Source organism: Tyto alba, unplaced genomic scaffold, assembly GCF_018691265.1.
Source record: "Tyto alba isolate M040663 unplaced genomic scaffold, T.alba_DEE_v4.0 Super-Scaffold_9, whole genome shotgun sequence".
Classification (NCBI taxonomy): Eukaryota; Metazoa; Chordata; class Aves; order Strigiformes; family Tytonidae; genus Tyto; species Tyto alba.
The window spans coordinates 9560868-9586409 of NW_024881330.1; the positions used below are offsets into that span (position 1 = coordinate 9560868).

The 25542-nt window shown below is 43.3% G+C and overlaps 1 protein-coding gene across 2 annotated transcripts in view; it reads left to right on the plus strand.

The window, feature by feature from the left end:
• Nucleotides 1-544: 544 nt before the first annotated feature.
• KCNQ3 (potassium voltage-gated channel subfamily Q member 3) overlaps nucleotides 545-25542 on the plus strand; it is a 206078-nt gene continuing 181080 nt past the window's right edge. For both annotated transcript variants that reach the window (XM_033011791.2, XM_042786139.1), the window contains exon 1: nucleotides 545-979. In XM_033011791.2, coding sequence (XP_032867682.2) covers nucleotides 633-979 — 347 coding nt within the window. In that variant the 5' untranslated portion in view covers nucleotides 545-632. The remainder of the gene's footprint in view (nucleotides 980-25542) is intronic.

Sequence of the window (25542 nt, forward strand, 5' to 3'; positions counted from 1 at the left end):
TCCGCCGGCTGCCGGGATCTCCCCGCTCGGCGCCGGCGGCGGCTGCTGGGGGCTGGCGACCGGGGAAGGGGGGGGGGGGGGGGGGGGGCAACGCCGTGGCTGAGGGCCGGCTCCGGTGCCCCACGCACTGTGGATGACTAGACACCCGGGGCTGGGGGAGTGGGGGGCGGGCGCCCGGCTATTTGCTGGCTGCATACAATGGGCCACTCCCTAACGTGAGGGCTTGGGGGGGGGGAGGCAGGAGCTGGGAGGAGGAGGAAGAGGAGGCGGGGGGGGGGGGTGGGGGGTTGGGGGGGGGGGGGAAGGAAGGGGCTCGGGCATCGGGCTGGTAAATAAACTCCGCGATGATTTCCCTCCCTTGCGCCGGCCCAGGTGCCCGCCGCGTTCCTGCCTCCCCGCTGCCCGCCGGCGAGGATGACCTGACGGGGATGTGACTGCCTCCCCCCACCCCACCTTTCCCCCCCCCCCCCTCCATCTATCTATCTATCTATATATATATGCATATATATATATAAATATATAAAGAAATCTTGGGGGGGGGGGGGAGGGGCGGGGAGCTCGGATCATGGCCTTGGGGCTCCCGGGGCTGCCGCCGCCGATCTGCAGCTCGCCTCCGGGGCCCGGCGGCCACCATGGGGCTGAAGGCGCGGCGCGGCGCGGCGGGCGGTAGCGCGGCCGGCGGGGCGGCGGCGGCGGCGGCGGCGGCGGGGCGGCGGGCGGCGGCGGGCGGCGTTGGCGACCCCGAGCAGGGCTCGCTGGCCCTCGGCACCGGCACCGACCGCGACGGGACGCTGCTGCTGGAGGGCGGCGGGAAGGAGGAGGGCGGCAAGCGGAGCCCGCCGGGGCTGGGGCTGCTGGCCAAGACCCCCCTGAGCCGCCCGGTGAAGCGGAACCACGCCAAGTACCGCCGCATCCAAACTTTGATCTACGACGCCCTGGAGCGACCCCGCGGCTGGGCGCTGCTCTATCACGCCTTCGTGTGAGTACGCGGGCGCGCTGTCCCCGCGGAGCGCGGAGCGGGGCTGCCCCGGGGGCGCGTCCCCGGGGGGGGGGGGGGGGAGGGGGCTGCCCAGAGCCTGCCCCGCGGAGACGCGCCCGGGGCCACCGATTTGCTTTATCATCCTCGGCGCAAGGCGGTGCGGGGGGCTCGCTCCCGCACCGCGGCGGGGATGGCAAGGGTCGTCTGAAGGGCTGGGCTGCTGAGTGCTTTTAGGTGTTTTTATTTTTTTATTTGCTTTCTGTCCTCGGGTTTTCCGAAATGAGCAGCTTCTTTTAAGTTTGTGTCGCCCTTCTGTATGTACGCCCGCGTTGCCTTGGAGCGGCATGCCCGAGCCGGTGTGTCTCAGATTCTGGAAAACGAATGCCAGAAAGACCAAGCTCCGAACAGTTTTTAGGCTCTAAGTGCTTAGCGGGGGCACTGCCGGCTTCAGTTCAGACCGGAGCATTTTGTGCGGTTAGACTAGATGTTTTAAACCCTGAATGAAGTGACTCTTTCAATAGTTGAAAGTGGCAAACGAAAACCATCGGCTTTTGGTCCAATAAGCATCACCCTGCAGTGCATGAAGCCCTCTGAGCATTGCAGCCCTGTTAGCCCGAAAGTTAAACTGGCCACAAGCGAACTGAAACGAAACAAACTCGTTTTGTGGCCCAAAGGTGACAAGTCAAGTTAATGACCACTGTTTTGCATTCCTAGTTCCCTCAAGTTTTCATAAGGAATATAGAAAAAATAAATCTGTTTACAGCATAGAGTGGAATTGACAGAGTCCTATTAAAATAAATGTGGTTTTTAGCGTTATGAGTGTGTTTGAAAACCCAAGGGATTATCTGTGATCATGGTGTTACTGTTTAATGCTATAACACGTACAGAGCTCTGTGTGATAGAGGATTCAAGCAGTGATTTCTGAAACTGGTTTATTTGCCAAAGTGCTCTAGGCTGCATGGGCTGTGAGCCTGGAGCTGGATCTTGGGAAGTTCCCATCATTGGTGTAGTCTTTGCACTTGACAATAAACACCTTGAGTGTAGGGCTGTGATTTTACCTTCAGGCAAATTTCTGCTTCATGTTTGCAGGGATTTAGCCCTGGGCAGGGAGCAAAAGGCAGTGTTCACTATTGAAGTGCTGCTGTGTACCACTCACTCATTGCTGCTCCCCTCTTCTCAGTGTTTTCATAAAGTGCATCTTGGGACACAAGTGCCTGCTTTCCACCTTAATTTATGTGAAAATGTGGACACTGGATGCTGTGACAGTTTTTCAGTTCTTTCTTCCCTTTTTGCCATAGGAAAACGTGTGCTAGCTGGCAGGGAGTGACAGCATTTGGGGTGTCTTTTGCGTGGAAAACTCTTTGGTCTGGAGTTTGCTGTTTGATGATGCTCAGCATTGCATAATGCTGCTTCTTGTTGGGGAGAGCCACCTCTGGATGGAGGGGCATTCATCCTGCCTTGGTCAGCCCACACATACTGCATAAGTGAGGCTTTAGCACACACCAGAGCCTTACAGGCAGCTGATATCTCTCTGTGGCCAGCTGTGGCAGCTGGGTCAAATCCATGGCCAGGCTCATGTCTGGATATTAGCAATAGATGAGTCTAGAGAGGCTCAGGTGAGCTGAGAGATTCACATTTATTTGCAATGCTATAAGAATTTCCAAGTTACAACATTCATTTTAGATAGCTTTCTAGATGTGTGGTTAACCTTAATTCCTTATGCATTATGAACATAGAATGGGAAAAAATTCATTATGTTTGTAAAGTTTGATCAGTCTTAGTAGTGGACCTGATGCTCTATGTGGCCAGATTCTCTCTGGTGACTAGTCAGTCCTGCAAAACTGAGATGTGTGTCTGACGTGTGCTCACAGAAGTCAATAACAGTCTTGTTAAGACAATCAGTGCCAAATTCAGCATTAATGAAAAAAAGACACTTTTAAGAGTCCTTATCCTTAAAGGTGGTAAAATACACAAGTCCTGGTCTGTCAGCCCAGCACGGACATCACATTGCTTCCCAGGACACCCAAGGGGGCTCGGCAGTCCAGAGCTGCTGTTGGCCACATGGTGTTTCTGCTCAGTCTCGGCTCCTTCTGAACTCAGTAGAAGTTGTGGGCTCTTGCCTCGCTGTAGGATCAAACCCTACAAAAAAAATCTGGTGAAAGTGATGGAAGAGTGTGCTGAGATCTTGCTGACAGGATTCAGAGATTGCTTCTGCAACTGGAGAATGATGACCTGCTTGAGAGCAGAAGCAGTGCTGTGGGGAAGCAACACCTTAGTTGATATCCAGAATCTTTGTTCTTGCTTTCAAATTAATTTTTTTTTAACCTTTTTCATTCTGAAAAGGAGTCTCTCATGTTGGAGGTGCTGCTGTGACACTGCATAGCGCCATCCCAGCAGCCGCCCAGTGCTTCTTTTCACACTAGAACAGTTTACACTTTCCCTTGGGTAGGTGAGAGATTGCCAGCCTTTCCATAAAATATACAAATTAGATGCTGTTTTAATTTTCAAGAAAAGTCCCATTTATCTTAATAACGTTACGCCTTGTCTCAGTCTTCTGAATAACTGCAATAAATACCATGCAACCAAAACTAGGAGTAAGAATGTTGCTCTCATATGCAAAAAAAAACAGAGACTAAACAGCTGAGGGTAAAAGGGATTGCAGCATGGGTGGATGTGATGGATTCCTTATAGATCCAAACATTCAGAGGTGTTTAACAAAGAGATGATGCAAAAGTCTCCGGCTCTGTGTATATTCCAGGATTTAGGATGTGGAAAGCTGCTGATGGAAGAGGGTTGCAAATTCCAGGACGGACGGAGGGTGGTGTGTAGGGGCAGGAAGGGGCTTTGCAAAGGTCTTTGTAAAAGCTTTGGATACCAGAACTTTTAACAGATGGGAACTCATTAAATTGTACAATGGTGCCCATATGGCTGCAAAGGAGTCATGATCCTTTGTGTATCTCATTGTTATAATGTACACATAAATAAGGATTGACACAGTGGTGCGGTAAACGCTCACTTTAGTTTAGGTGGGGTTAGATCTGCTGAAATGATTCAATCTATCAACATAATTCAATGAGAAATTGTAAACATGATCAGGCCCTGCCAAGCCCTAGGGACAAAAATGCCAGGGAGAAAGGGAGAAATTCCTGATGGCAATTTTAGTGTTCAGCTTTCACTGGCACTGATTTACGGAAAGTGACATATTTTCCTTGTGAGTCTTCCTCCTTCCTTGTTCTGTGCAAGTGAGTTTGTCCAAGCCTATCCTTACAGCAAAGAGAAAGGTGATTTGGTCCTAAAGAGGCTGACTCTGTTTTCTTCACCATCTGAAAACATTTTTCTCTGGCATCTCTGCTACACGGGAGATGTACATAACACCCATGAAGTTCCCCTCTGATAGGAGACTAGGGTTCACAGACTTCATGGCATAGTTGGTAAAAGAAAATTGATTTTCCTGTGAAAAATTTCACATCTGTATAGCTAAATTCCTACTGAACACTTTCAGTTAAAAAAAAAAATAATTTTAAAATCTGATTTAAACTTTGAGGTTTTTTACTTTGGAAATGTCTCTTGGAGGTTGCAGGTCAGGCTACAACTGCTCTTTTCTGAGCTAGTTTCCCAGTAGGTATAACTGCTGTTCCTGTGATGTACTGTATTTTCCTTTGTGTTGAGCAGCGCAATATATTGCAGGAAACCCCCACAGTTGTTCCTCGTGGGATGGGTACTTTGGCCAGGGAGACTGACTCGTGACCTGTTTGCCTCCATGAGCTATCCAAATGCTTCATTTATGCAGAGAAGCATAAATGAATCTAATGAAAAATTAAAAACAAGTAAGATTTTCAAGCTTATTTTTAATTGTAAGTACAAAATATTTGGTAGATAATGGACAGAGTCCAGAAAGGTAACAAAATACAGATCGAGTTTGCAATTGCAATTTGTGGAAAATTTTCAACCTGATTTAAAGAAAAGAGAGGCTGAAGGAGAGGTAGCTAGGAGATATTCTTATTTTCATACCATCCTCTGAGACAACTGCAGCCTTTAATGGAAAAATAAGACTACAAAAAGGCTTGGGATTAGATTTTCTTTTCTGGGGAAGTGTGCAATATTGGCTGTACTCTGCTGGTGTAGATCACCATTGTGTACTTGCTGATGAGAGAGGGAAACCATGGGGAACACTTTAAAACTCTTCCATATTTGCCATGCAATCTTCTTTCTTTACCACTTAATACCTGGAATAAAAAGAGGAGGCAGGGTCATGCGATCCATCAAATCATCAGTATTTCTGGGAAGCACCAGCGAGCACCTCTTGCATGACTGATTATAGGTGGATTATTTGCAGAAAAGAGCGTTGCAGGACTTGAGGAACAGGTTGAAGGTGTGGGGACTTTCAGTTATTTTCCTTGTTCACCCTTCGGGAGATGCTCTGTAAGATGTGCTGATCCACCAGCCTCGGTCAGCCATCTGGGGTGAGATAGAAACAGGATTGGGGTAAAAAGAAGGACAAATATGAACCCTTCCTTGGTCTGTTTGCTATGGACACATCTCAAAGTGAATCCCCAGAGCATCAGAGCAAGCCTGGTCCATTAGCAAGTGCCCTTTGCTTGTGTGTTCGCCAATACAAATTCTGTTTTAATTATTTATGCTAAATCATCATAATGCATGGATAAATATCCTGCAGTATAATTTGTAAAAAATAATGAAGTCTTAGTCATTGGAGACCTCACTGCACACCTCTGCTATTGCATCTCCGTCAAGGCTTGTGGAGTCCACCTTGGGTTTGTGTGAAGTTTAGCGAGATGCGACTAATCTCAGCCACTGGGATCAGCCAACGTCGCAGGCTGTGGTCACCAACTGCCAAGAGCTGGGGTGTGATGATAGGGATGACAAGGAGCAATACATCCTGGGGAAGCCACAGGCTGTGTAACATGAGCGGCTTGTGATCCCCAGCCGTAGCTTTGGCGTCACCTCAGCAGCTTGTAAGTGGCCAATGCTTGTTTGAGCACCTGAACTACTTCTGAAATTACATACCTGGCCCCTTGGTGAGAATAGGTGTGTTTTCACCTACAGCTTCACATCTCCTTGCGAGGGCATTGGCGCCCACAGAAAAACCCACTGCTGGAGCAGGTACCCACAGGTTGGGTCAGTCAGCCCACGTGCTCGGCATTGCCATGGCTACACTGCTAACTTGCTGAGTTTTGGTGCTGCTCACACCTACTCAGTGGGCTCATGGGAGCTGCAGGCACACGGCTGCCCGTAGCACAGGCGTGAGACTCAGTGTCCCCCCAAAACCCCTGGGGATGCGGGTCCCTGAGCGCCCCTCTGCAAGTGCAGTCCCCCGCTCACACCATGCGGTGCAACCTCATCTGGATGGGCGTCGAGATCCATCGTGGCAACAGCAAACACTCAGCAGCTGGTCTCTCAATGTTGTCAGCTCAACCCGGGATTAAGCTCCTCAGAAAGAAGTCATAGCCTTTTGGTGTAATTTCTATAAAACTGAACAGTCCCAAATTTCATCATTTTGATGAGAGGTGATACAGCAAAGCCGCTCCAGCAAATCTTTTTTTTCTTCTCTTTTGAGAAACTTGGTAGTGAAGAGTAACACTGTCTCAGTGCTACCCTAGCAGTCCTGGAAGCACCATCAGCGGTAAAGCCCAGAACTAGACATCACAATATCTCCAGTGCATCAGCTGGTACTCTGGTTAGAGGTACCACTTGGTTCATAAAAGCCACAGCAGTTTCTTCTTGTGTCTCTCCTTGCTCCTCACAGCAAACATCAGATTATCACAGGGCACGGCAGCATCTGGGCTGACTACCTGATGCAGAGGCCACCCATATTTTACTTATTGATTTAATCTGAGATGCATATAAAGAAGGTGTTTCAAAAATGAACAGGAAGAGATTTTTCATGCCCATTTATCTCATTTTGGCTCAGAATGTAGAGACATTCAGAACAAATCTAATGGAAAAAATTATTAACTAAAGACTATAAGTATTAACAGCTGGATTAAAAAGTCCTCACATACATGTAATGCCAGTTAAATACCACTGTGTTCTTGAGTGTGTGTAAGTGAACATAAAGGTGCCCCAGCAGTGCCTGACTCTCCTAAACATCACACCAAAGGTTAATCACCCAGCATCTTTCTATTATTTCTTTGGGTCTCCATGTGTTCAAACATCACTAGATTAAGTCCTCTTTATTCATAGTTTAACCAATGTACATACTTGTGCATGTATGTAGAGCACAATTCTGTATTTTTTGGTCAGTATAGAGTCCTTTCCAACATTGAGATGTATGTGCAAGGTCAGGTGATGGAATGCATATTCAAAGACAAGGTCTAGACTTGAGTAATTTGGATCTGATTTAACAGCTGTAAGAAACTTTCCATCCTGTCATGGTTTGAGCCCAGGGGGCAACTGAGCACCACACAGCTGCTCACTCACCCCTTCCCCCTCAGGAATGGGAAGGAGAAAATAAAGCAAAAGGATCAGGGATCGATATGGACAGGGTAGGATGTCTCACTCATCACGGTCAGGGGCAAAAGACAGACTTGCTAGGGGAAGAAAAAGAACATCAATTTAATTCAGACACTAACAGCAGCAACACTTAACAGACAGAGTAGAACATTGAGAAGCATTACCACATCTTAAAAACACTTTCCCCCCACCCCTCCCTTCTTCACAGGCTCAACTTCACTCCCAATTTCTCTACCTCCTCCCTGCCAGCAGTGCAGGGATCAGGGAATGGGGGTTGCTATCAGTCCTGCTGCTTTTTCCTCCTCAGAAGGAGGACTCCTATCATTCATCCCCTGCTTCAGTGTGGTATCCCTCTCACAGGGTACAGTCCTCCATGAACCTTCTCTGAAGTGAGTCCTTCCCATAGGCTTCAGCTCTTCCCGAGCTGGTCCAACATGAATCCCTCCTGCGTGTTGCAGTCCTCCCAGCGCTGAACTACAACTGCAGGGGCTTCTTCCCACAGACTCCTGGCCTCCTTTAGGTGCAACCACCGGCATCAATGTGGGGCCCTTCATGGGCTGCAGGTGGGCATCTGCTCGACCATAAACCTCCATGGGCAGCAGGGGTGTGGTCCTGACATTTCACCATGGGCTGCAGGGGAATCTCCACTCTGGTGCACCTCCCCCTTTCCTCTTCATTTCTTTTACTGACCTTGATGTTTGCATAGGTGTTCTCCTCACAACTCCTCCATAACTTGCACCTCTCCTTCCAGGTTCCCCTTCTTAAATACATTATCATAAAGGCACAGCCACCATTGCTAATTAACTTGGCCTTGGCCAGAGCTGGGTCTGACTCAGAGTCAGGGGAGCTTTGAGAAGCTTCCCACAGGGGCCACTGCTCTAGCCCTCTCCACTGCTACCAGAAACCCCCGCCACACATGCAAACGCAGCACACAAACAAAATCAGTCAAGTGAGTGTTAAGATCATTTATATCTTGTTTAGAAACATAATAGATCAGTGACCTTAGTCAGCTGGGTGGTTGGATACTGCCACAATCAGCCTTGTAGGGTATAAATAAATAACAATGTTTATACTTGTATTTAATAATGTTATATTCCTTTCCTGTGCATGGAACTTTACAGAAGGAATGAAGCCACAGAGACATTACATCTGGTATTGCATCTGGCAGATACTGTATTAAATGGGGTAACTTAAATATTAAGAGTTCTACAAGGAATATGGTCCACAAGAGCTGTTAAGTATATGCTACCTTCTGTCTTAGGATAATAGCTGGGAAACTTAGCATTTTTGCTGGAGAGGGACATGCCCAGGGATATTTAGGTTCATGGTAACCTACTTTGAAAAAAGGCAATTTGGGAGAACTTTAAGGCTGGAAATCTCTAAGTTGCCTTCCCCAACCTTAAGCAAGCAAACTCCTTCAGAGCATGTTTAACTTGGAGCAAGTTAAAGGTCCCACTGATGTCAGGAGGAACCTATCCAAGGTGACACTGAGGCTATCCAAAGCAGAAGAACATGACTGAGATTCGGTGGGAAACAGCACTAGGTACCATCATCGTCCTCTGAACAACCACCTTGTTGCTCTACTTGGGCTGTGTGAGATCCTCCTAAACTACAGATCTCTACAGGATCTGTCACAGGCCTTCATCCCTTCTGTACTTTAGTAGCCACCTCTGGTTATAGTCACCCGGATAACACCTTGCCCTCCTTAGAAGTGCCGCCTTTTGCTCATTTGTGTGGGTTTTAAAAACCACGTTGAAGTGGAGTTACATATCTCCAACACTGCTAAATCTCAGTTTGGAGAGAGGTTGAGACCCTAACATGAGAGGCATCCAGTGTCTCTTGAGGTGGCATGTGCTCTCACTCACTTCTTCCACATGCACTAATTTTGCCAAAGTCTTTTCTACTTTACTTTTCCTAGGTTACTGGTACATGGTGGTGGAGCATTGCAGGTCCATTTTATGGCAGTGGCAGTGGGGGAATTCTAATCCTGTCTGGGTTGGCTGTTGTCTTTTGCTTCCTTTGACTCTACAGGCTTTATTTCATTTTATGGATTCTAGCATCTCGTTTGTCCTCCTTCTTTTCAGAAGAGGTGTGTGGATGTGCTTTGCATTCCTTTGCCAAGCTGTATTAGTTTGTGATTGTCACACTGACTCTGTAGTGGTGTTTTCTAATCCCAGATGCTTTTCATATTTACTTTCTTCTGTCCTTACTGGTGTTTTGATCACCTTCCAGATTAGTACCTCATAATTTTGTTAACATTCAATTTAATTCTTTTTATAGATCATTAAGGAAGTACTTAATAAGACTGAGACTAAGAAAATTCCTTCAGCATTTCACTAAATAACAACTTCCCCCCTTCTTGGTTAATAAGATACCTTTTGTTATGGCCAGTTTTTAATTTCATGTAGTTTCTCCCAGTAACTTGAATTAATACTAAAACTAAGATTTTATGAAGCATTGCACCTATGTCAAAATAACAAATATTTCCTTATTTCTTTTTATTCAGATCTGGTTGTTAGGCTACACTTACCTGTTTAATTCAGTGATATGCATTTAATTATTATCACCACATTTCAGATTTTTTCATACTTTCAACATGGTAAGTGCATAACTTGTATAAGTATCATTCAGTGTTCCTAGTGCTGTTCACCACTAAAGCAGAGCTAAAGCAATGCTCAAATCTTAAATTCCCCAATCCATCAAAGTCCAAGCTCATATATTTTATAGGGGCCATTAGATTTGGGTTATACCTAACGTCAGGTGAAGGGCAAAGATATTCAGCCTAAACCAGAAGACTCTTCACAGGTCATTCCCTACCGACTGTAAATACAGAGTCCAAATTTTTCTGTTTTCAGTGGTGATGGAGGAGAAGCAAGTACAGCTGTTGGGGGACGGACAGTGAAATCCCCAAAGAGCACAGTGGAGAGCTGCCCACCAGGCTCTCAGCAGTGCAGCATCAGCTCTGCTTATCTGCTTATCTTTGTTCCCCTCATGCGTCTCCATGCACTGCTCAGAGCATTTATGAGAAGGGATTACACCCTGAGGAGGGAATGTCAAGAGCAGCTGATTGAAATTGCAGGGGAATTAATTTAGGAAGGTAATTACAAGAACTGGAATTTGCTCTTCTACCTTTGCTAACGCTGCTGCTCTTGTGAGATGTGCTGCAAGAATTTCAATGTGCACAACTGACTGAGGCTCCCTGATCAGACTTCAGACACTGTCTGTGCAGTGGCACCAGCAGCATAGGGCCACGGCTCAGGTTCACTCTTGTACTGCAGATATGTCATCAGCTTTTCTCATGCCTACAGTAGTCATTAACTGTCTAGTCTGATTGTCAAAGGTGTGCCAGGGATGTTCCTGAGCAGTGGCACACACTGGCCAATAACACGACATTGCTGGGTGACCTGTGCCATGGTTTTAGTCTGAGACAACTAAGTGACTGGGTACAGGTCAAGTGTTGCCACAGACCCGGGACCGCTCCCAGCAGGAGTTTGTGTGTGGCTCCCTGCTCTGGAGGCAAGTGAGGTCAGTGGTGTGGACGCTGGTCACACCAGCTGGCCTCATGGACAGAGCAGGACTGAGTACCTTTGGGTTACTAGAAAAGACATAATCATTATATGTGAAATGTTACCGCTTTGAGGATATCCTCCTGGGTCTATGCAAAATGCCACTTTGCTTTGGGATAAGACCTTTCACTTTGATAAAGACCCAAGAAATCCTACCCCACTGAAATAAGTTTCGCCCCATGTGTGTGTCCAATAACACATTTTATTTTCTGTATCCTTTCCTCTTCTTGTTCATGGGACTTTGTCAAGGCTTTTGCCTTTTCTGTTTCAACATTCCTTGTGCTGATCAAACTCTCATGGAGGTTCAAATACTTCATCCTCACATCTTGGTATATGAACAAAAGACTACTTTTTTGTGGTACTAGTCCAGGAGGAAGACTCTATGATTTGTGGAAAACACAGAAGGCTGTATTTCTAGTTGCGCTGTTGCTGATATTTGGACATTTCTCCTGATTTTGTCTCACTCATTATTGTAGATGGTGCTTCATTACCTTGTTAGGTCCTGGATGCAAGGATACTGCACAAATGTAGAGTCTGGCAGTCGTATGCTCATGGCCGTTTCTGCTCTCAATATACGGTATAATCACATAGTACATTCTCAAATACGCTACTCTCTTCAGTGCTAAATTACTTAAAACAGCTGTATTTCCCTGCTTGTCCTCAGGGATTGAGAGGCTGTCCCTCAACATTCACAATGGGATCCATCCATCTAGCGCCTTATCTGAGGTAACTGTGTGGAGTCCTTTTACAGCTGCTGAAGAAAAACAGGAAATAGAAATTTCTGGAGTGCAATTAATCTCATCCTAAAGATGATTCTAAAATAAGTGAAATTAATCACCTCTTGCAGTGCCTGAAACTTTCCACTGACTACAAAGGAGACCTCGGGTGACTAACTTGAATTTAGGTATTTACACCGAAAACACCTGAGGGATGGGAAACTTTTTGCCTGACCTGAGAGGCAGGACTCAAAGCCACATTAAGGTAACTAAATTTAGATATGTTCATGTATGGTTCTGTGTGTGCAATAGGTATTTAAGTTCTTTTTATAGCCTGTAGAGATCTAGTCAATACAGTTCATAGATTTTATGGTACAATTCATCCAATCAGATGTAGGGGTCTGCTTGACATGGAAATAAATCACAGCTTTAGCTCCATTTAGCAACTCTCCATTGTCTGTAACAGGAGCCCAGGTGACTTGATCTGTGTTAAATGTCTGCAGTAAACCCCATGTTTGGACAGATGAGTCCTACCTTTAAAGGCAAGAGCAATATGAGTCTTACTGTTACATAGGCTTTTATTAATATTAGGCTCAAACATAAAATTCTAATTCCCTTTCCTCAAGAGCTATACGTACGTGGCTACTTATTATCTCAGGCCATGACAGGCCTACAGTTGTCCTTGACATTATGCCAAAGAAAAATATGATGGTGTAGTTGAATGTCCTGTTTCATCATCGTACTTACACTGCTGATTTCAGGAGCTTTGAAATCTTTCCCTAGTTGGGAGTTTTGAGTTTACCTTTCCACATTCCCTTTGTTCTTTGATTTGCTATGGGGTCTATCTCTCTGAGCCGTCCCATAAGTTTGTTCTTGATTTATAATCATAGTTGCAGTTGATCTTGAAGTCATGCTCAAACCCAGACTTAACTACCTCTTGTACTGAGCTTCAAATCTAAGGACTGTGATTGACTCTGTTTTCTGTCTATCCTCTTGTGTCCATTTGGGATTTACCTGATCATAAGAGTTACTGTGGTGGGAATTTGCCAGCAGCAGTCCTTCTTCTTCCTATTCCTGAGTTTCTGTTCATTTGCATTGCTCCTTTTGTCTCCATCGCTCATAATTAGCTTCACAAATCAATGAACAGACAACACTGCTTTGCAGAAGGTGTCTTTTAGGGCCAGGAAACATTTTGTGAGTGGCTTGGACATTGTCCTTTTGAAGCCTGTAACAAATGTAGAAGGTCAGTTTGAATGGTCTGGGATGAATAAGGGGAATTGTATGGGTCATTCATAGGCTTAGACTGTTTTTTATGTGTTATAGTCTATCAAGCTGAAGACTTTGTAGATATATAAGTACCATTCAGTATTTTAGAGGGCATATTCACTTTCATACACCAGCTGAATCAGTAAACCAGCATAATTGAACCTAATACTAAAATCATCAGAGAACTGTACAAAATTTGAATGCATGAAGATGCCCTGACGTAAGGCAGTGTTTTTGGGTGATGGTGTATTCCTTTAACAGCTGCTAGTTTCTGTTTTGCTTGTTTTTACGGAAATACTGAGCCAACAACCTCTTTTGGTTGTGTCAGTGCAAATGTAGAGTAAACCTATTAAAGTTAGAAGAACAATTGGTTTTGGCTGCTGCACTGCAAGCTTGTTCTGGATACACCTTTTCTTTTCTTTTCTTTTCTTTTCTTTTCTTTTCTTTTCTTTTCTTTTCTTTTCTTTTCTTTTCTTTTCTTTTCTTTTCTTTTCTTTTCTTTTCTTTTCTTTTCTTTTCTTTTCTTTTCTTTTCTTTTCTTTTCTTTTCTTTTCTTTTCTTTTCTTTTCTTTTCTTTTCTTTTCTTTTCTTTTCTTTTCTTTTCTTTTCTTTTCTTTTCTTTTCTTTTCTTTTCTTTTCTTTTCTTTTCTTTTCTTTTCTTTTCTTTTCTTTTCTTTTCTTTTCTTTTCTTTTCTTTTCTTTTCTTTTCTTTTCTTTTCTTTTCTTTTCTTTTCTTTTCTTTCTTTTCTTTTCTTTTCTTTTCATTTTTTCATTTGTTTTCTTTTTTTTTACTGATATTCTGCTAGTGCCAGAGTCCAAGGTCAAGGTCCTGCATCTCTGGTGAGGTACTTCCCTGCCACAACAAACTTGCCCTCTGTGGAGGAAACAGCACTCATAATAACCACAAAGCAAGCTGCTTGCTGCTAGCCTAACTAGCACCAACATTGTCTTTGTTTGAAGTACTGACACTGGGAATTGATAGGGATAATCTTTAGTGGAATCAGTAGAGTTCACTGAAAATAGGAAATCTTTCCCAATGACTTCTCAATTTTTTTTCCGAATGTAATTTGATATTTCCACCAATTTTTTATCATTCAGGAGAATCATTCAGTCTCCAGTATTTTATCTCTACTCTACAACTTCTTCTGACTTTCCTATCTCATTCTCTCTGTCCCTTCCTCACTCAATCCCATCTTCTTCCTTTGGTGGCATTCATCACCTCACTACTGAATCACTGGATCAATCAGATGAGCTTTGTGTGAGACACAAAGCCTTCCGTACTTTATGTGACTATGACAGTGGAGTTCAGTCTGACTTAAATTCAGTTGGCCTAAGTGCTGACAGGAGGTTGATGGAGCTGACATGACAATTTGTCTCTTATCCAGACATAGCTATATTTACTTTTTGGTCTTCTTTATACTTTTTTTTTTTTTTTTAACTTACTGGACTTTGAGTTAAAATTGTGCCTCTAAGAAAATAAGGATTAAAATTGTGCCTCTAAAAAAAGGATTAAAATTGTGCCTCTAATTCCCTCGGAGTAGGGACTCAATAGGAGTTACTTTGTCCATGTGGTATGAGGTAGCTTAGATGCAGGAATTATCTCTGAATCACCTTGTTGCATCATCATTAGTGTTTCTTTTTTGGTTGCACAGATCCCTGATGTTGCATCTGGCATCCAGTGGTACTCCCGCTGGACCAGCCTGCGACTTTGGGCACAGTCCCTACACAAACAAAATCACTGTAGAAGAAGCTCTTAGGGTTGTTGTGATTCAGACCCACACAATTCTGAGTCACTGATCCTCATGACTGTTTACTCTAGGGGTGATGGTGGTGTTAGGGACAGTGATTTATTGATGACCTGTGTAGGTAACAGATTTCTTGCAGTGACTCATCTGTTCTCTCCAGAAAGAGTGAACGTGGAGTTGGACACCCATCTCTTCCCAGAAAGGGTACAAAATGAGCTATTATATGTCCCTTGAGTTTATCCACATTCCTATTCTCAGTGGTAGGAGGAATAGGTTTAGGAGCACCACACACACACTAATCCAAGATCTGCGTGCTACTTCATACACAGCTGGAATCATACCTGCAGCTGCTGCTCCGAGTCGAGATGGTAATACAAGATCCTGGTGTGCAGCTCCATTTGCTGCCAGTGCTAATAAACAAGAAAAATAAAGGATGGGAGCTCCTGGTGTAACAATAAATGGACAGAAACTTTCTCTAGCAAGTGTGCATATAGGCAGGATTGAATGCTGAGACTTACTGCCTGAATCACCACATTCCCCAGCAAATGGGATGAGAACACATTGTCCCCAGAGACCAAAGCAGGACATAATCACCTCCATAGCAACATTTTACTGGAGACCAAAAGAAAGCTCTGCTGTTATAGAGTAATAACCTATAATTTTCTGGAAACAGTAACTCTAAAGAAAACATTATTAAGATGAGTGAAGAAAAGAGATTTTGGACAGATGGAAATGTGTCAGTGCTCATCTTCACTGGCAGTACTTGTTTTCACTTATTCTACCATGAGTTAATTTCAAGCAACTTGAAGTAGATAGTATGTTTATAAGCATTAATCTGAGTGCTCAATCAATGTTTGTTACAGGCTATGAAGACTGGGAGTTTCTGTTATAATACTGGGCTTTTTAATTGCATAAATGATGATATAGCAACTGTTGGAAAATGATGCAAGATAAATTCCGGCTAAAGATAAGGTCCAATAGAGGAGAAGATATCTGCTGGAAGACTTTGCTCAAGAAATTATCAATTTTCCACTTGTCATTTTTAAACCAAACTTGAAGAATTTTCCAAAAGACAGTCATAAGCTATAGCTTAGCTGCGAAATATGGGCTTAAATCAATAATTCTGCATATTCTTGGCTGGTGATTAAGCAGGACTTCAAGTTATAACCAGGAATATGTTGGCTTTTGGGTTTGCTTTTTTTTTTTTTTTTTTTTTTTTTTTTTAAAAATGTAGGAGCAGATAAGCAAACGAGGAATGAAGTAACTAAGGAAAAAGGGATTCACTTGTTTCTTAACTGAATTGTTAACATTATAATGTAAAATAGCATAAGTAGTATCAGTAATAGCAATTGGGCTGAGATTCTTAGGACTAAATGTAGGTATCTTCCCTGTAAATGTCTAAATGTGGCTGTCATTTCAATCTCCTCAGCTGCCAGTACAGACCACTGTTATAGAAGTATTGGTGATTGTGCAACTCATCCTGAAGTAAATGATGACACTGATAAATCACATCCTGATGATCAGAGATAAATAAAATAAATAGATAAATAGGTACCCCTTGACTATAATAGGAGCTTCAATACATGGCTTAGATGTAGATGCCTACATAACAAAACCTAACTTTAAGTGAGATGAATCCTATCCTAGTCACATTGTTGAAGACCTTGTGGGGATAATAACTTTGCAAAGTACTCTGGACAAGGAGTTAAAACAGAACCATCCTTTCTGGCCTTAAGATGATTGCTGCAAATGCTAAAATCTCATACAGTCTTAAGCCTGGAACAATTTTCTAAGAGCAGGTAAATAGATGAACTAAGATCACCAAATTTTTACAGCGTTGGATTCTGATTCAGTCTTGTACATCAATCTTCTTGTGGTGCCTCTTAGGTTCACCTCATGTTCCTGTGGGACTCTGCTGATGTCCCACAGGCTCCACGTGCATGCAAATATGTAAGCTCATCTAGCATAGCTTTGCAGGACTGGAGTCAGAAATTGTTTCTGGTCCCTCTGGGCAATGTAGTCCCTATATTGATAGCCAACTAATAATTGCCAGGTTTTTTTGACTGGAAAGGGCCCCAAGTCAATGTTATCCTATCTAGAGCACAAATATCTAGCTATATCTCTGAGTTATTTAAAAAAGTTATTACAATATGGTCATTCCTCCAGAGCTGTCAGCTCTGTTGAAGAGTGGGATGTAATTTTTAGGTGTCCATGCAGTCTTTTTGCCACTGATCCTGCAAGGAGAACAGATGGACCTGTCTGGTTTCTGCCTTGTCCAGAGAGAAGAAAGAATGGTTTTCAGCCCACTTGGTTAAAAAAAAAAAAAAAAAAAAAAAAGAGAGGCAGGGGGAGAAAGCAATAAGGCCAATGTTGTTTTAGAGTGAAGTAAGAGCAGCAATGGTGCAGGGAAGAAGCCAGCATCTGTGAATGCAGTTCCAGTGATGATGACAAAACATCAGCCGAGCTGGAGAGGGCAGCAAGGGAGATGTTGGAAATAAAGCTGCAAAAGGGAGAAGAGGAGTAACTGCACTGTGAGAGGTAAAACAGAAAGAGGAGGAAAATTTAGGCTGCTCTTGTAGGTGAGCATGTAAGGATCTATTTAATGAAAGTGCTGCTTGTATAGAGAAAACAACTTAAATGCCCTCCTGGTGCTTTGATGTCTGTTTCAGTCAAGTTGCCTATTTTCCTCTAACTGAAAAGTGTATTTAGTGTAGAACTTGTTGTTGCTGTTGGCCTACATGGGAGACCCTGTGTTCTCTGGGTAGACTGAGGACAAGCCCAAGATCTGTTCAGCAGTGAGGTGTCTTGGCTGGGTAGCAGTGGAAAACAGCTGTTTGTTGTTTGAGTTATTCCTGCTCTGCAGGAAGCCAGGGGACCATGATTTCCGAGGTGTATCCACCTTCGTTGAACATGTCATGGTTGTCATCTTCACTTGGCAGCAAGATCTATGAGTTGCATGTTGGCAGCCAAACGACAGGAGAGTTAAACTGCATTTGTTATTTTAGTGCAGAGCACAGACCTTGGAGCTGAAATCCAAGGACAGTGTGCTTTGTCGCAATTTGAAGCTGATCCTGGGACAGTGAGCCTCACTCTCTCCCCTACACACATGTGGTTTAACTGTAAAACCTGGAGAAGGTCTGAAGAATAATGAGTGAGACTAAAGGAGCAGCACAGTCGAGTCATGTTAAATGTAACTTCAGCAGGGGAAAAGAATAGCTTCATCTACTCTTGAGCTATAAAAATGGATGCAAGTGAGACACAAGGCAGGTTACACTTCTACTTAAACAGTCTTAGGAGCAGTCTTCTGGTAACCTCAAATAACAAGCACGCAGGAATATCTATAAAGATAAAGCAAGTTTAGAGCTTCAACCCCTTGAACAGGAAGTAAGCCAACACTGGCATCACAGTCAACCATCACTGTGTAGTGGTGCAATGGTTTAGAAAAGGTTAATGAACAGTTGCCAGTTCAACTCCTTTCTCCCTGTTGCTAGAGTCCTGGGCTTCAGTGGTGTAGCCCTGAAGAGGCAGCGTCTGCCACCATTCCCACATGGGAAAGCAGCCTCATGCTGAATCAAGCCTGAAAACGTGTCTGCTTTAGATATTGCTGGGTGAAATGGCTGCCTTTGAGGGGGTTTTCTTTACCAATTGGATTGTGGTTCTTCAGGCTGGTACCACATGGTCAGGTTTTCCAGATTTTCTTTATAACAGTGAAGCAAAAATTCTACATAACTCGTTTAAATTTTTCTTTTTTCTAAATGAAATCTGTGTCTGCCATGACATATCCTGGCTCCACAAGCTGAGGATTATGAGAAACAAAAATAAATGTAAGAGTTTGCAGCACTGTGGAAAGCACGTAAGTGGTGTGATGCTTTTAGCTGTTCTCTCTGTTCCCATGGCCTGACAGAGTCACTCTTCCCACTCTTCCATAAGTCTCTTCTGTGACTCACGTAACTCCTTACCCTGCAACATGGTATCAAGGTGCAAGACCTTTTGTAGTTCTCTTTTTATGGCTTATGTCATCTATAGGACGTTCCTGTCAGGTTGATGGTTTGTTTGGGTTTTCTTTAAGATTAGGCAGAGGAAAATCACTGGCGTTGTTCTGCGTCAGCAAATCTAACATAAAATCAGGCTTTTAGCTGGAGATTAGTCTTCATGTCATGGCACCCTTTTTAAGCCCCTGAATCATTCTTATTGGAGATAAGGAAATTATTAGCAGTGTGCAGTCATGTGATAAGATGAAATGAATGGGAGGTGAATGCAATGGCAAAGGTTATGTCTGACATACCTACGAATGTGTGTTTGAAACAACATAGTACCACAGAGACACCACAGCTTGTATTCCTATTTAGATGCAGTAAGTGCCCTTCTACTAACCCAGAGATTATTTATAGCGTATTTATACAGACAAAGAAGTACCTTCAGGGACAAACAGAGATGAAAGTTCTTTGGACTATGTATCTTTGTACCTCCCAGAGTACCCCAGACTCCTTCCAGCACTTTTGGGTCACACCACATTGCTTCTGTAAAACCTCCGATCTTTTCCTGAGAAGCTGGTGAGACACAGACACACCTGACCTCCTCAGCGACATGCAGTCCACCCTGCCCTGCTGTGTCTCTTGTGCTGTGCACTACCCATACAACACAAAGAGGATCCTTGCCCCAGGATGTGTCCAAGTTTATACACAGCAAGACACAAAAAATAGCTACTGTTACCAGCTGGGGCAGGTATAATTTAACAAGAAAACAGTTATGATTGCTGGAACAATCAGGAGTCTCAATACTCCAGTATTATTAGTGTTTTACATGCATGGCACAGAGAGAAGCCTCTTGTAAGGGAAGGCTGGAAGGAGTGTAGCGCTGAATTTGCTGATTCTCCCAGACTGATCCTTCCTTGCTCAGGGGACTGACAGTGAAAAAGAGCGTGAAAAAAAGTGGAGCAGTAACCAGGAAAAGTTGGTATCGCTGGTGGAAAAGAGAGTGATGTCATACCAGGGGTAGCAATTTTTCAGTATTAGTAAATGTTCTTTGATAACTGGGGTTTTAGCCCTCCATGATGTGTTCTGGGAAAACATTGGGAATTAAAGTTCAGGGACCACTGAAGAGACTGTTCCCTCTAACTGTCCTTGAAATGACATACAAAAGCCATCCCTAAAGCTGACATCCTCACTGGCAGTGTCTCTACTTATGCCACAGATTAAATTACTTTCTTAGGGTACCTCTGCTTTGTCACTGTTGCTGAGAGGGTGGACTCCAAGCCCAGGTTGGGCTCATTGGTCGTGAAAAGTGGGCACATACAAACTGTTGTTGATCATGCTATTTTCACTTCCAGGAGAGAAGACAAACTGATTAAAGGCTGTCATGCTTCAGGGCTGCTAACTCAGCTTCTTTTATATCAGTTCAGCTCACTAGGGATAAAGGAGCTACTGACTTCAGGTACTTGAAGACTATCTGGTTCATAGTGCTGGAGAGAGTGGAGTAAAAGAAGTGATGACATTCATTCAAGAACATATATTGGTTTATGTCTGGTGTCTCTTATATGGTCATGCCACTGGCTGTGGTCATGCCTATGCAGCTGGGTGCTCATACACAGCGTGCAATGGGGCAGAATATTTGCACCTAATACGTCTGTTTGCCAGGGCCAGGTGGGCTTATGTTTCTGACTGGTCTGGAGGTCCCATCCATCCTCAGTCTCAAACTAAACATTTCAGCCACATCTCACTCAGATTCATATACAGGCTCCAGGTAGATTAGACAGATTTGTTTAATTCACTTAACCCGAACTCTGCTGTTCCCTCATGTCTCCCTGGGCCTACTGACAGTGAAGGACTGGAGAATTTAAGAAATGCAGCCTATGTGCATCCTCTGCCCCTACCTGTGCTATCTCATCTCTGCCCTTCCTGGATTGTAGTGGCTCATCTTTGATGGAAATGCAGAGGATTTAAGGAGGCACCTGAGACTAGAGAATCATATAACACTGAGATTTTCTTCCTTTTCTGGGCCACCATGAGATGGTGAGCAATAGCATTTCATGGCAGCTGCTGATGCCTTTTGGGAGATGTATGGGCCAAATCCTATGCACAGATCTCAAGGTGGAAATTTCTCATCTCATGTATGTTGTTTATGTTGTTGATTTATGCAGATAGTCTGTGGCTGGCTTTGTTTCTGGCAACTCTGGAAAGCAAAGCTTGTTTTCATATGTCTGGATCCCATATGTGGTGCTGCTGTATGCAGGCAACGTGGGCAGTATTTACACAGGTGCTGGATTACACCTGCCTGTCTAGCTCTTGCAGGCAGCAATCAGCATCTTCTCAACAAGTGGGTCTTGCTGCGAGGTGTTTGTTTTAACTGGGGAATAAAGCTACAGTGGGGACAGATGAGCCAGAAAAGCTGGCAAGGGAAGGCAGTGGATTGATTTTGTAATTTCAATGGCCAAAACTTGTTACAGTGGGATGACACTGATAATTGGGATATGGAGAGTCAGCAGATGAACTTTGTTAATTTTTCAGTAATTAAGGGAGGGGGAGCAAGCAAGGACCTGGAAGACCAGTTCATGAGAATTAAGACTTTATTTAAAATATTTGTATTGCAGCAGCAGCAAGAGCATAGTTACAGCCTGTGATCTCCCTGGGCTAAAAGCTGTTCAAACTCAGAATAACAAACTAGTCTTTGCCCCAAAGACCTTACAATTTCAGTGTAATAGAGGAATTAACAGGTGGATCCAGAGGAAGAGAAGTGAAACAAGAACCATTGGCAGTACTCCCAGTTTGCACTCACTATAAACTGTTAATAATGTTGTATATGCCACAGGAATGGATAATTTGAAGAAAGGCTGTTATAAAAGTCAGGGAGGTAACTTCATGCAGCTTCGCACCTTTTACCTTATGCCAATGCAACTAATGTATTTGGGGTGTGTGCAATAAAGATCTGACGTGTGGCCGAGGGCTAGCACAAATCTGGGAGAAACTGCTACTCCCAGCAAGAGGCAAGAGAAAGCACAGGAGGAGTCATGACTCAGAGGTACATTTCTCAGTCAAGATGGTCTCCTAGAAATTGGGCTCCAGCATCAGAGTTGAAGTTCAGCCTTTAATGGTAAAGATTTCCCAAAGATGACGTGCTGTGCTTTGCAAAACACAGTGGAGTGCTCCCAGTGGGGCACCTCTGCTCAATGTCTGCTCCTCAGTCTTGGCTGCAAAATATGGGGGGATCCTGGAAGGACCTTGCAGGGCTCTGAAGAGCTCACTTCAGGAGTGTACAAATTAGCACTTTCTGCTGTAAGATGTTTGTTGTGTCTCAGGAAAAAAACTATGAGCCCTGGTACCTCTCTTGATTCAGCTGCAGATGGCTTTTCCAGAAGGATCCTTGTCTTGTCTGTTAATGCATTGGAGGTTATCACTGACAACATAAATGGAAAGAAAAATGAGTTAGCAGCTCTGAATAGCACATTGAAGGGCTCTCGGAAGAAACAGAGGCATTTCCATATATCATAAGTGGAGCTGGAAGTTGGCTGCATCTTCTGGTGAAGATGAAATGAACTAAGAAATAAACTTGCTGCAGTGAGGTCTACAGTGCATAAATGTCAAAAACCTGTTTCTGGCAAAACCTTAAGATGTTCTGCCTATCAGCATCTTTCAGTGTTGTGTCCTTTGGCTTTGTAGTCTGACTGCCACGGGGAGGAGCAGAGGTTGGAAATCAGAATTCTAAGTGTGCAACTAATTTTAGAAATGCCGATATGGCACATCACTGCTCACTGGTTTATTTAAATATCTGGCTAGAAAGTTGCTGGTTGTGGAGGAATGAATAAAGAAAACTTATTCTGGAGAAAACAGTTGAATAACATTACAAGCAAGCTGGATAAAATGTTTTTTTTGGATTTCCATAACTTCTTGTAGTAGTTGGCTATTAAAAAAACCAAACAACTCCCATCAAAAAAACTCCAAGACTTCCAAGGTGCAGAAAGCTTTTATGCCACACTTCTGAATTGGCAAACTGAATAGGTACCAGGAGAAGCTGCTCAGTGTCTACATACAGCTTTAACTTGGAAGTGTAACCATTTTAAATGTCACCATTGATTTCACAAATGACTCTGTTGGTGCTGAACAATGTGGCTGGATAACACACATTGTAAACAAGAAAAATATATATTTTTTTTTTTTCCTCCATTTTGGTGTGTTAAGGCAGCGTCATTAAAGCAGCCATTATCTTCCACTACTAAACAAAATGTAGGTAAAAGTTTTCAGGATTATAGTTATACAGTGCTAGTATTTCACCATGGATGATAACTATCAAACTTATTTCCTGGTGTGTAACATACTTGTACAGGCACTGTCCCTCTAGAAACAGGGACAGCCCTGTAAACTCACAGAACTGCAAGGCACAGACTCAGCCCTTTACATCTCAGAAGGGAGGAGTGTTTTCAGGTTGTCATCTCTCCTTACACACTTCTTTCAGCCACCTCTAACTATTCCTATGATTGCATTACGGTCACCTCTCGGGCCCTGTTCTGGCTGTCGCTGTTGCAGGAGGTGTGATGGCTGAGCCAAAGCAGAGGCATGGTCCCCCTGAGCAGTGCCACATCCATGGAGCACCTCTCTGTGCCTCGGGTGCCTGACAGCCTACCTGGTGCAGCCCAGGGTACTGCTTCCTTACAAGCTTCTTCTGTTTGACAGGATGGTTAATTTAATGACATCGTTGTCATGGCATGAAGAGCTGAATGGGGGGTTATGTGAATGGTGAGGATTTGCTAGCTGTTTCCACTGCAAGTGATGTAAGCCTCCAATGCAAAGAATATTTTACCCAGAATTTTTATTTTCTGTTTAAAGCTGCCATTGTTTGTTCAAATATAATGTTTTCTATAAATTGATTTTTTTCTGGATATGGTGTTTTCTTGGGCATGAGGTGTTTGGTTTGGGGGGGGATCTCTCCTTGTTCTTGTAGGTGGTGTAAATCCTTTGATATATGAGCACCTTAATTCAATGTAAAGTAGAATATTGTTAACAAAAGAGATCGATAATCCAAATTTGCTAGACTACCTGGGAAACAGTACTGAGTACAAAATGTGGTTACCAGAGAGAGGGAGAGAACATGTAATGGAGCACGTATCTTTCACTGTTGTGAACTGAGTGATTACTAGGTAGGTAGAGGCTGGAAACAATTGACTATAATTGGCCTGTTGGGATTTTAATAAAACCTTTAAAGCAATTAAAATGCTTTTATGGAAAACAGATTTGGGCATCTTTTCTAAGGATGTCTTAACTGTAACTGCTGTTTTAAACGTTAATTATGGTTTTCTGAAACGTCTCTTTGCAGCAAGCTATATCGGTGTGGTGTGCTGTGCAGTCAGGACTGGATCCTGTGGTAGAAAGCTGATCTGGTGCAGTCAGCCCTGTGTCTGTGAGATCACTGCCCTTTGCAGCACGTGGTTCCTCTGTGGTTCCTTCTTGTCCATGTCCATGGCCCTGCCCATGCCCATTTCCAAGTCCTTCCTGAAATTCAGACTGCTGAGTAATGGTTTGTAAACCCCTCCTCCAGAGTCCTTGGGGTATCTACCACGTGAAGAGATGCAAGGGATCTGTGGCTATGCTGCGTCACGTGAGGGAGGACTATTTATAGTCAGGAAAGCTGAAAAGATAGGCATTGAAAGTGAGCAGATTATATAAAGTTCAGTCAAATACTCCAGTTTTCCTCTAGGTTATAAAACAACCTTTGTTACATTACAAAGATACAGTCTTTAACATATCTATATATCTATATAACTATTATAACATATCTATATATCTCTATCTATATATTGCTGACATTGCCTGTATCTTAGTGTTTGGAGAAAAAACAGGGATTCTTCTACCAAAAAAAGTTTCGTAGCTATTTTTGCTAGTGCCTATTTAAGAGTTAAAAGTTGCAGAGCCATTTCCAAACAAATTTTTCTTTTGTATGTGTTCCTAATTAGAAAAAAAAAAAAAATCCCTTTAGACCTAAAGTGTCTCTACTTTATCACCATTAGGCAAACATACATTAAAAGAAATTTCAACACATTTGTTTATTGAATTTTGAATTACAGATGATCTGGCTATCTTTTAAAAAATGTCTCTTTAGTGATGCTGACTCCCAGTTTCAGTATAGATCCCAAGATACTTGCAGTGTTTCTTGCAGTCCTAACCACAAGAGCCCTTTTGTGATAATTATAGCATCTTTTTACATATATGCTAATCTTCTTTATTTATTCTTTTTGCCTTTGGAAGGTTTACATTTCCAAGTAGTTACAGAGACTTATGTATAAGCTTTCCAAGATACAAAACTGGGAAATGAATACTTCCAGCTCTCTCAAATGTGCTTTTTTTTTTTTTTTTTTTTTTTTTAATAACTTTGATAAAAGAGAAATCATAATCTTCTCATTTGTTCTGTGGACTCAGTTCTGATTCTGACTGTAAAGGACTGCTTCTATTGTATCTTTCCAGAAGAGAAAATTGCAGAAGTTTTTTGAAACATAACAGGTTCATAGTCTAAAAAAAAATGGTGTGGGTGAGATTATGAGGGCAGAAGGAGAAATAGTTGATGTAATTAGGTGGAAAAAGTGACAAGTCTGTTCAGTAGATATTGTGTAAGACAATATCCCATTTACTTGTGTGATATTACAGGAGCTCCTGGCAAATGTCCTGGTGAATGGGGACTGCACTGGGCTGCATGTCGTATAGCCACAGGGTAAAAATGGATCCTTCCCTCATGTGCTTAGAAAGCTCTGCCTTCATTTGGACATCAGGAGAGATTTCATACTTTTCAGACTCCATTAGCAAGACATTGACAAA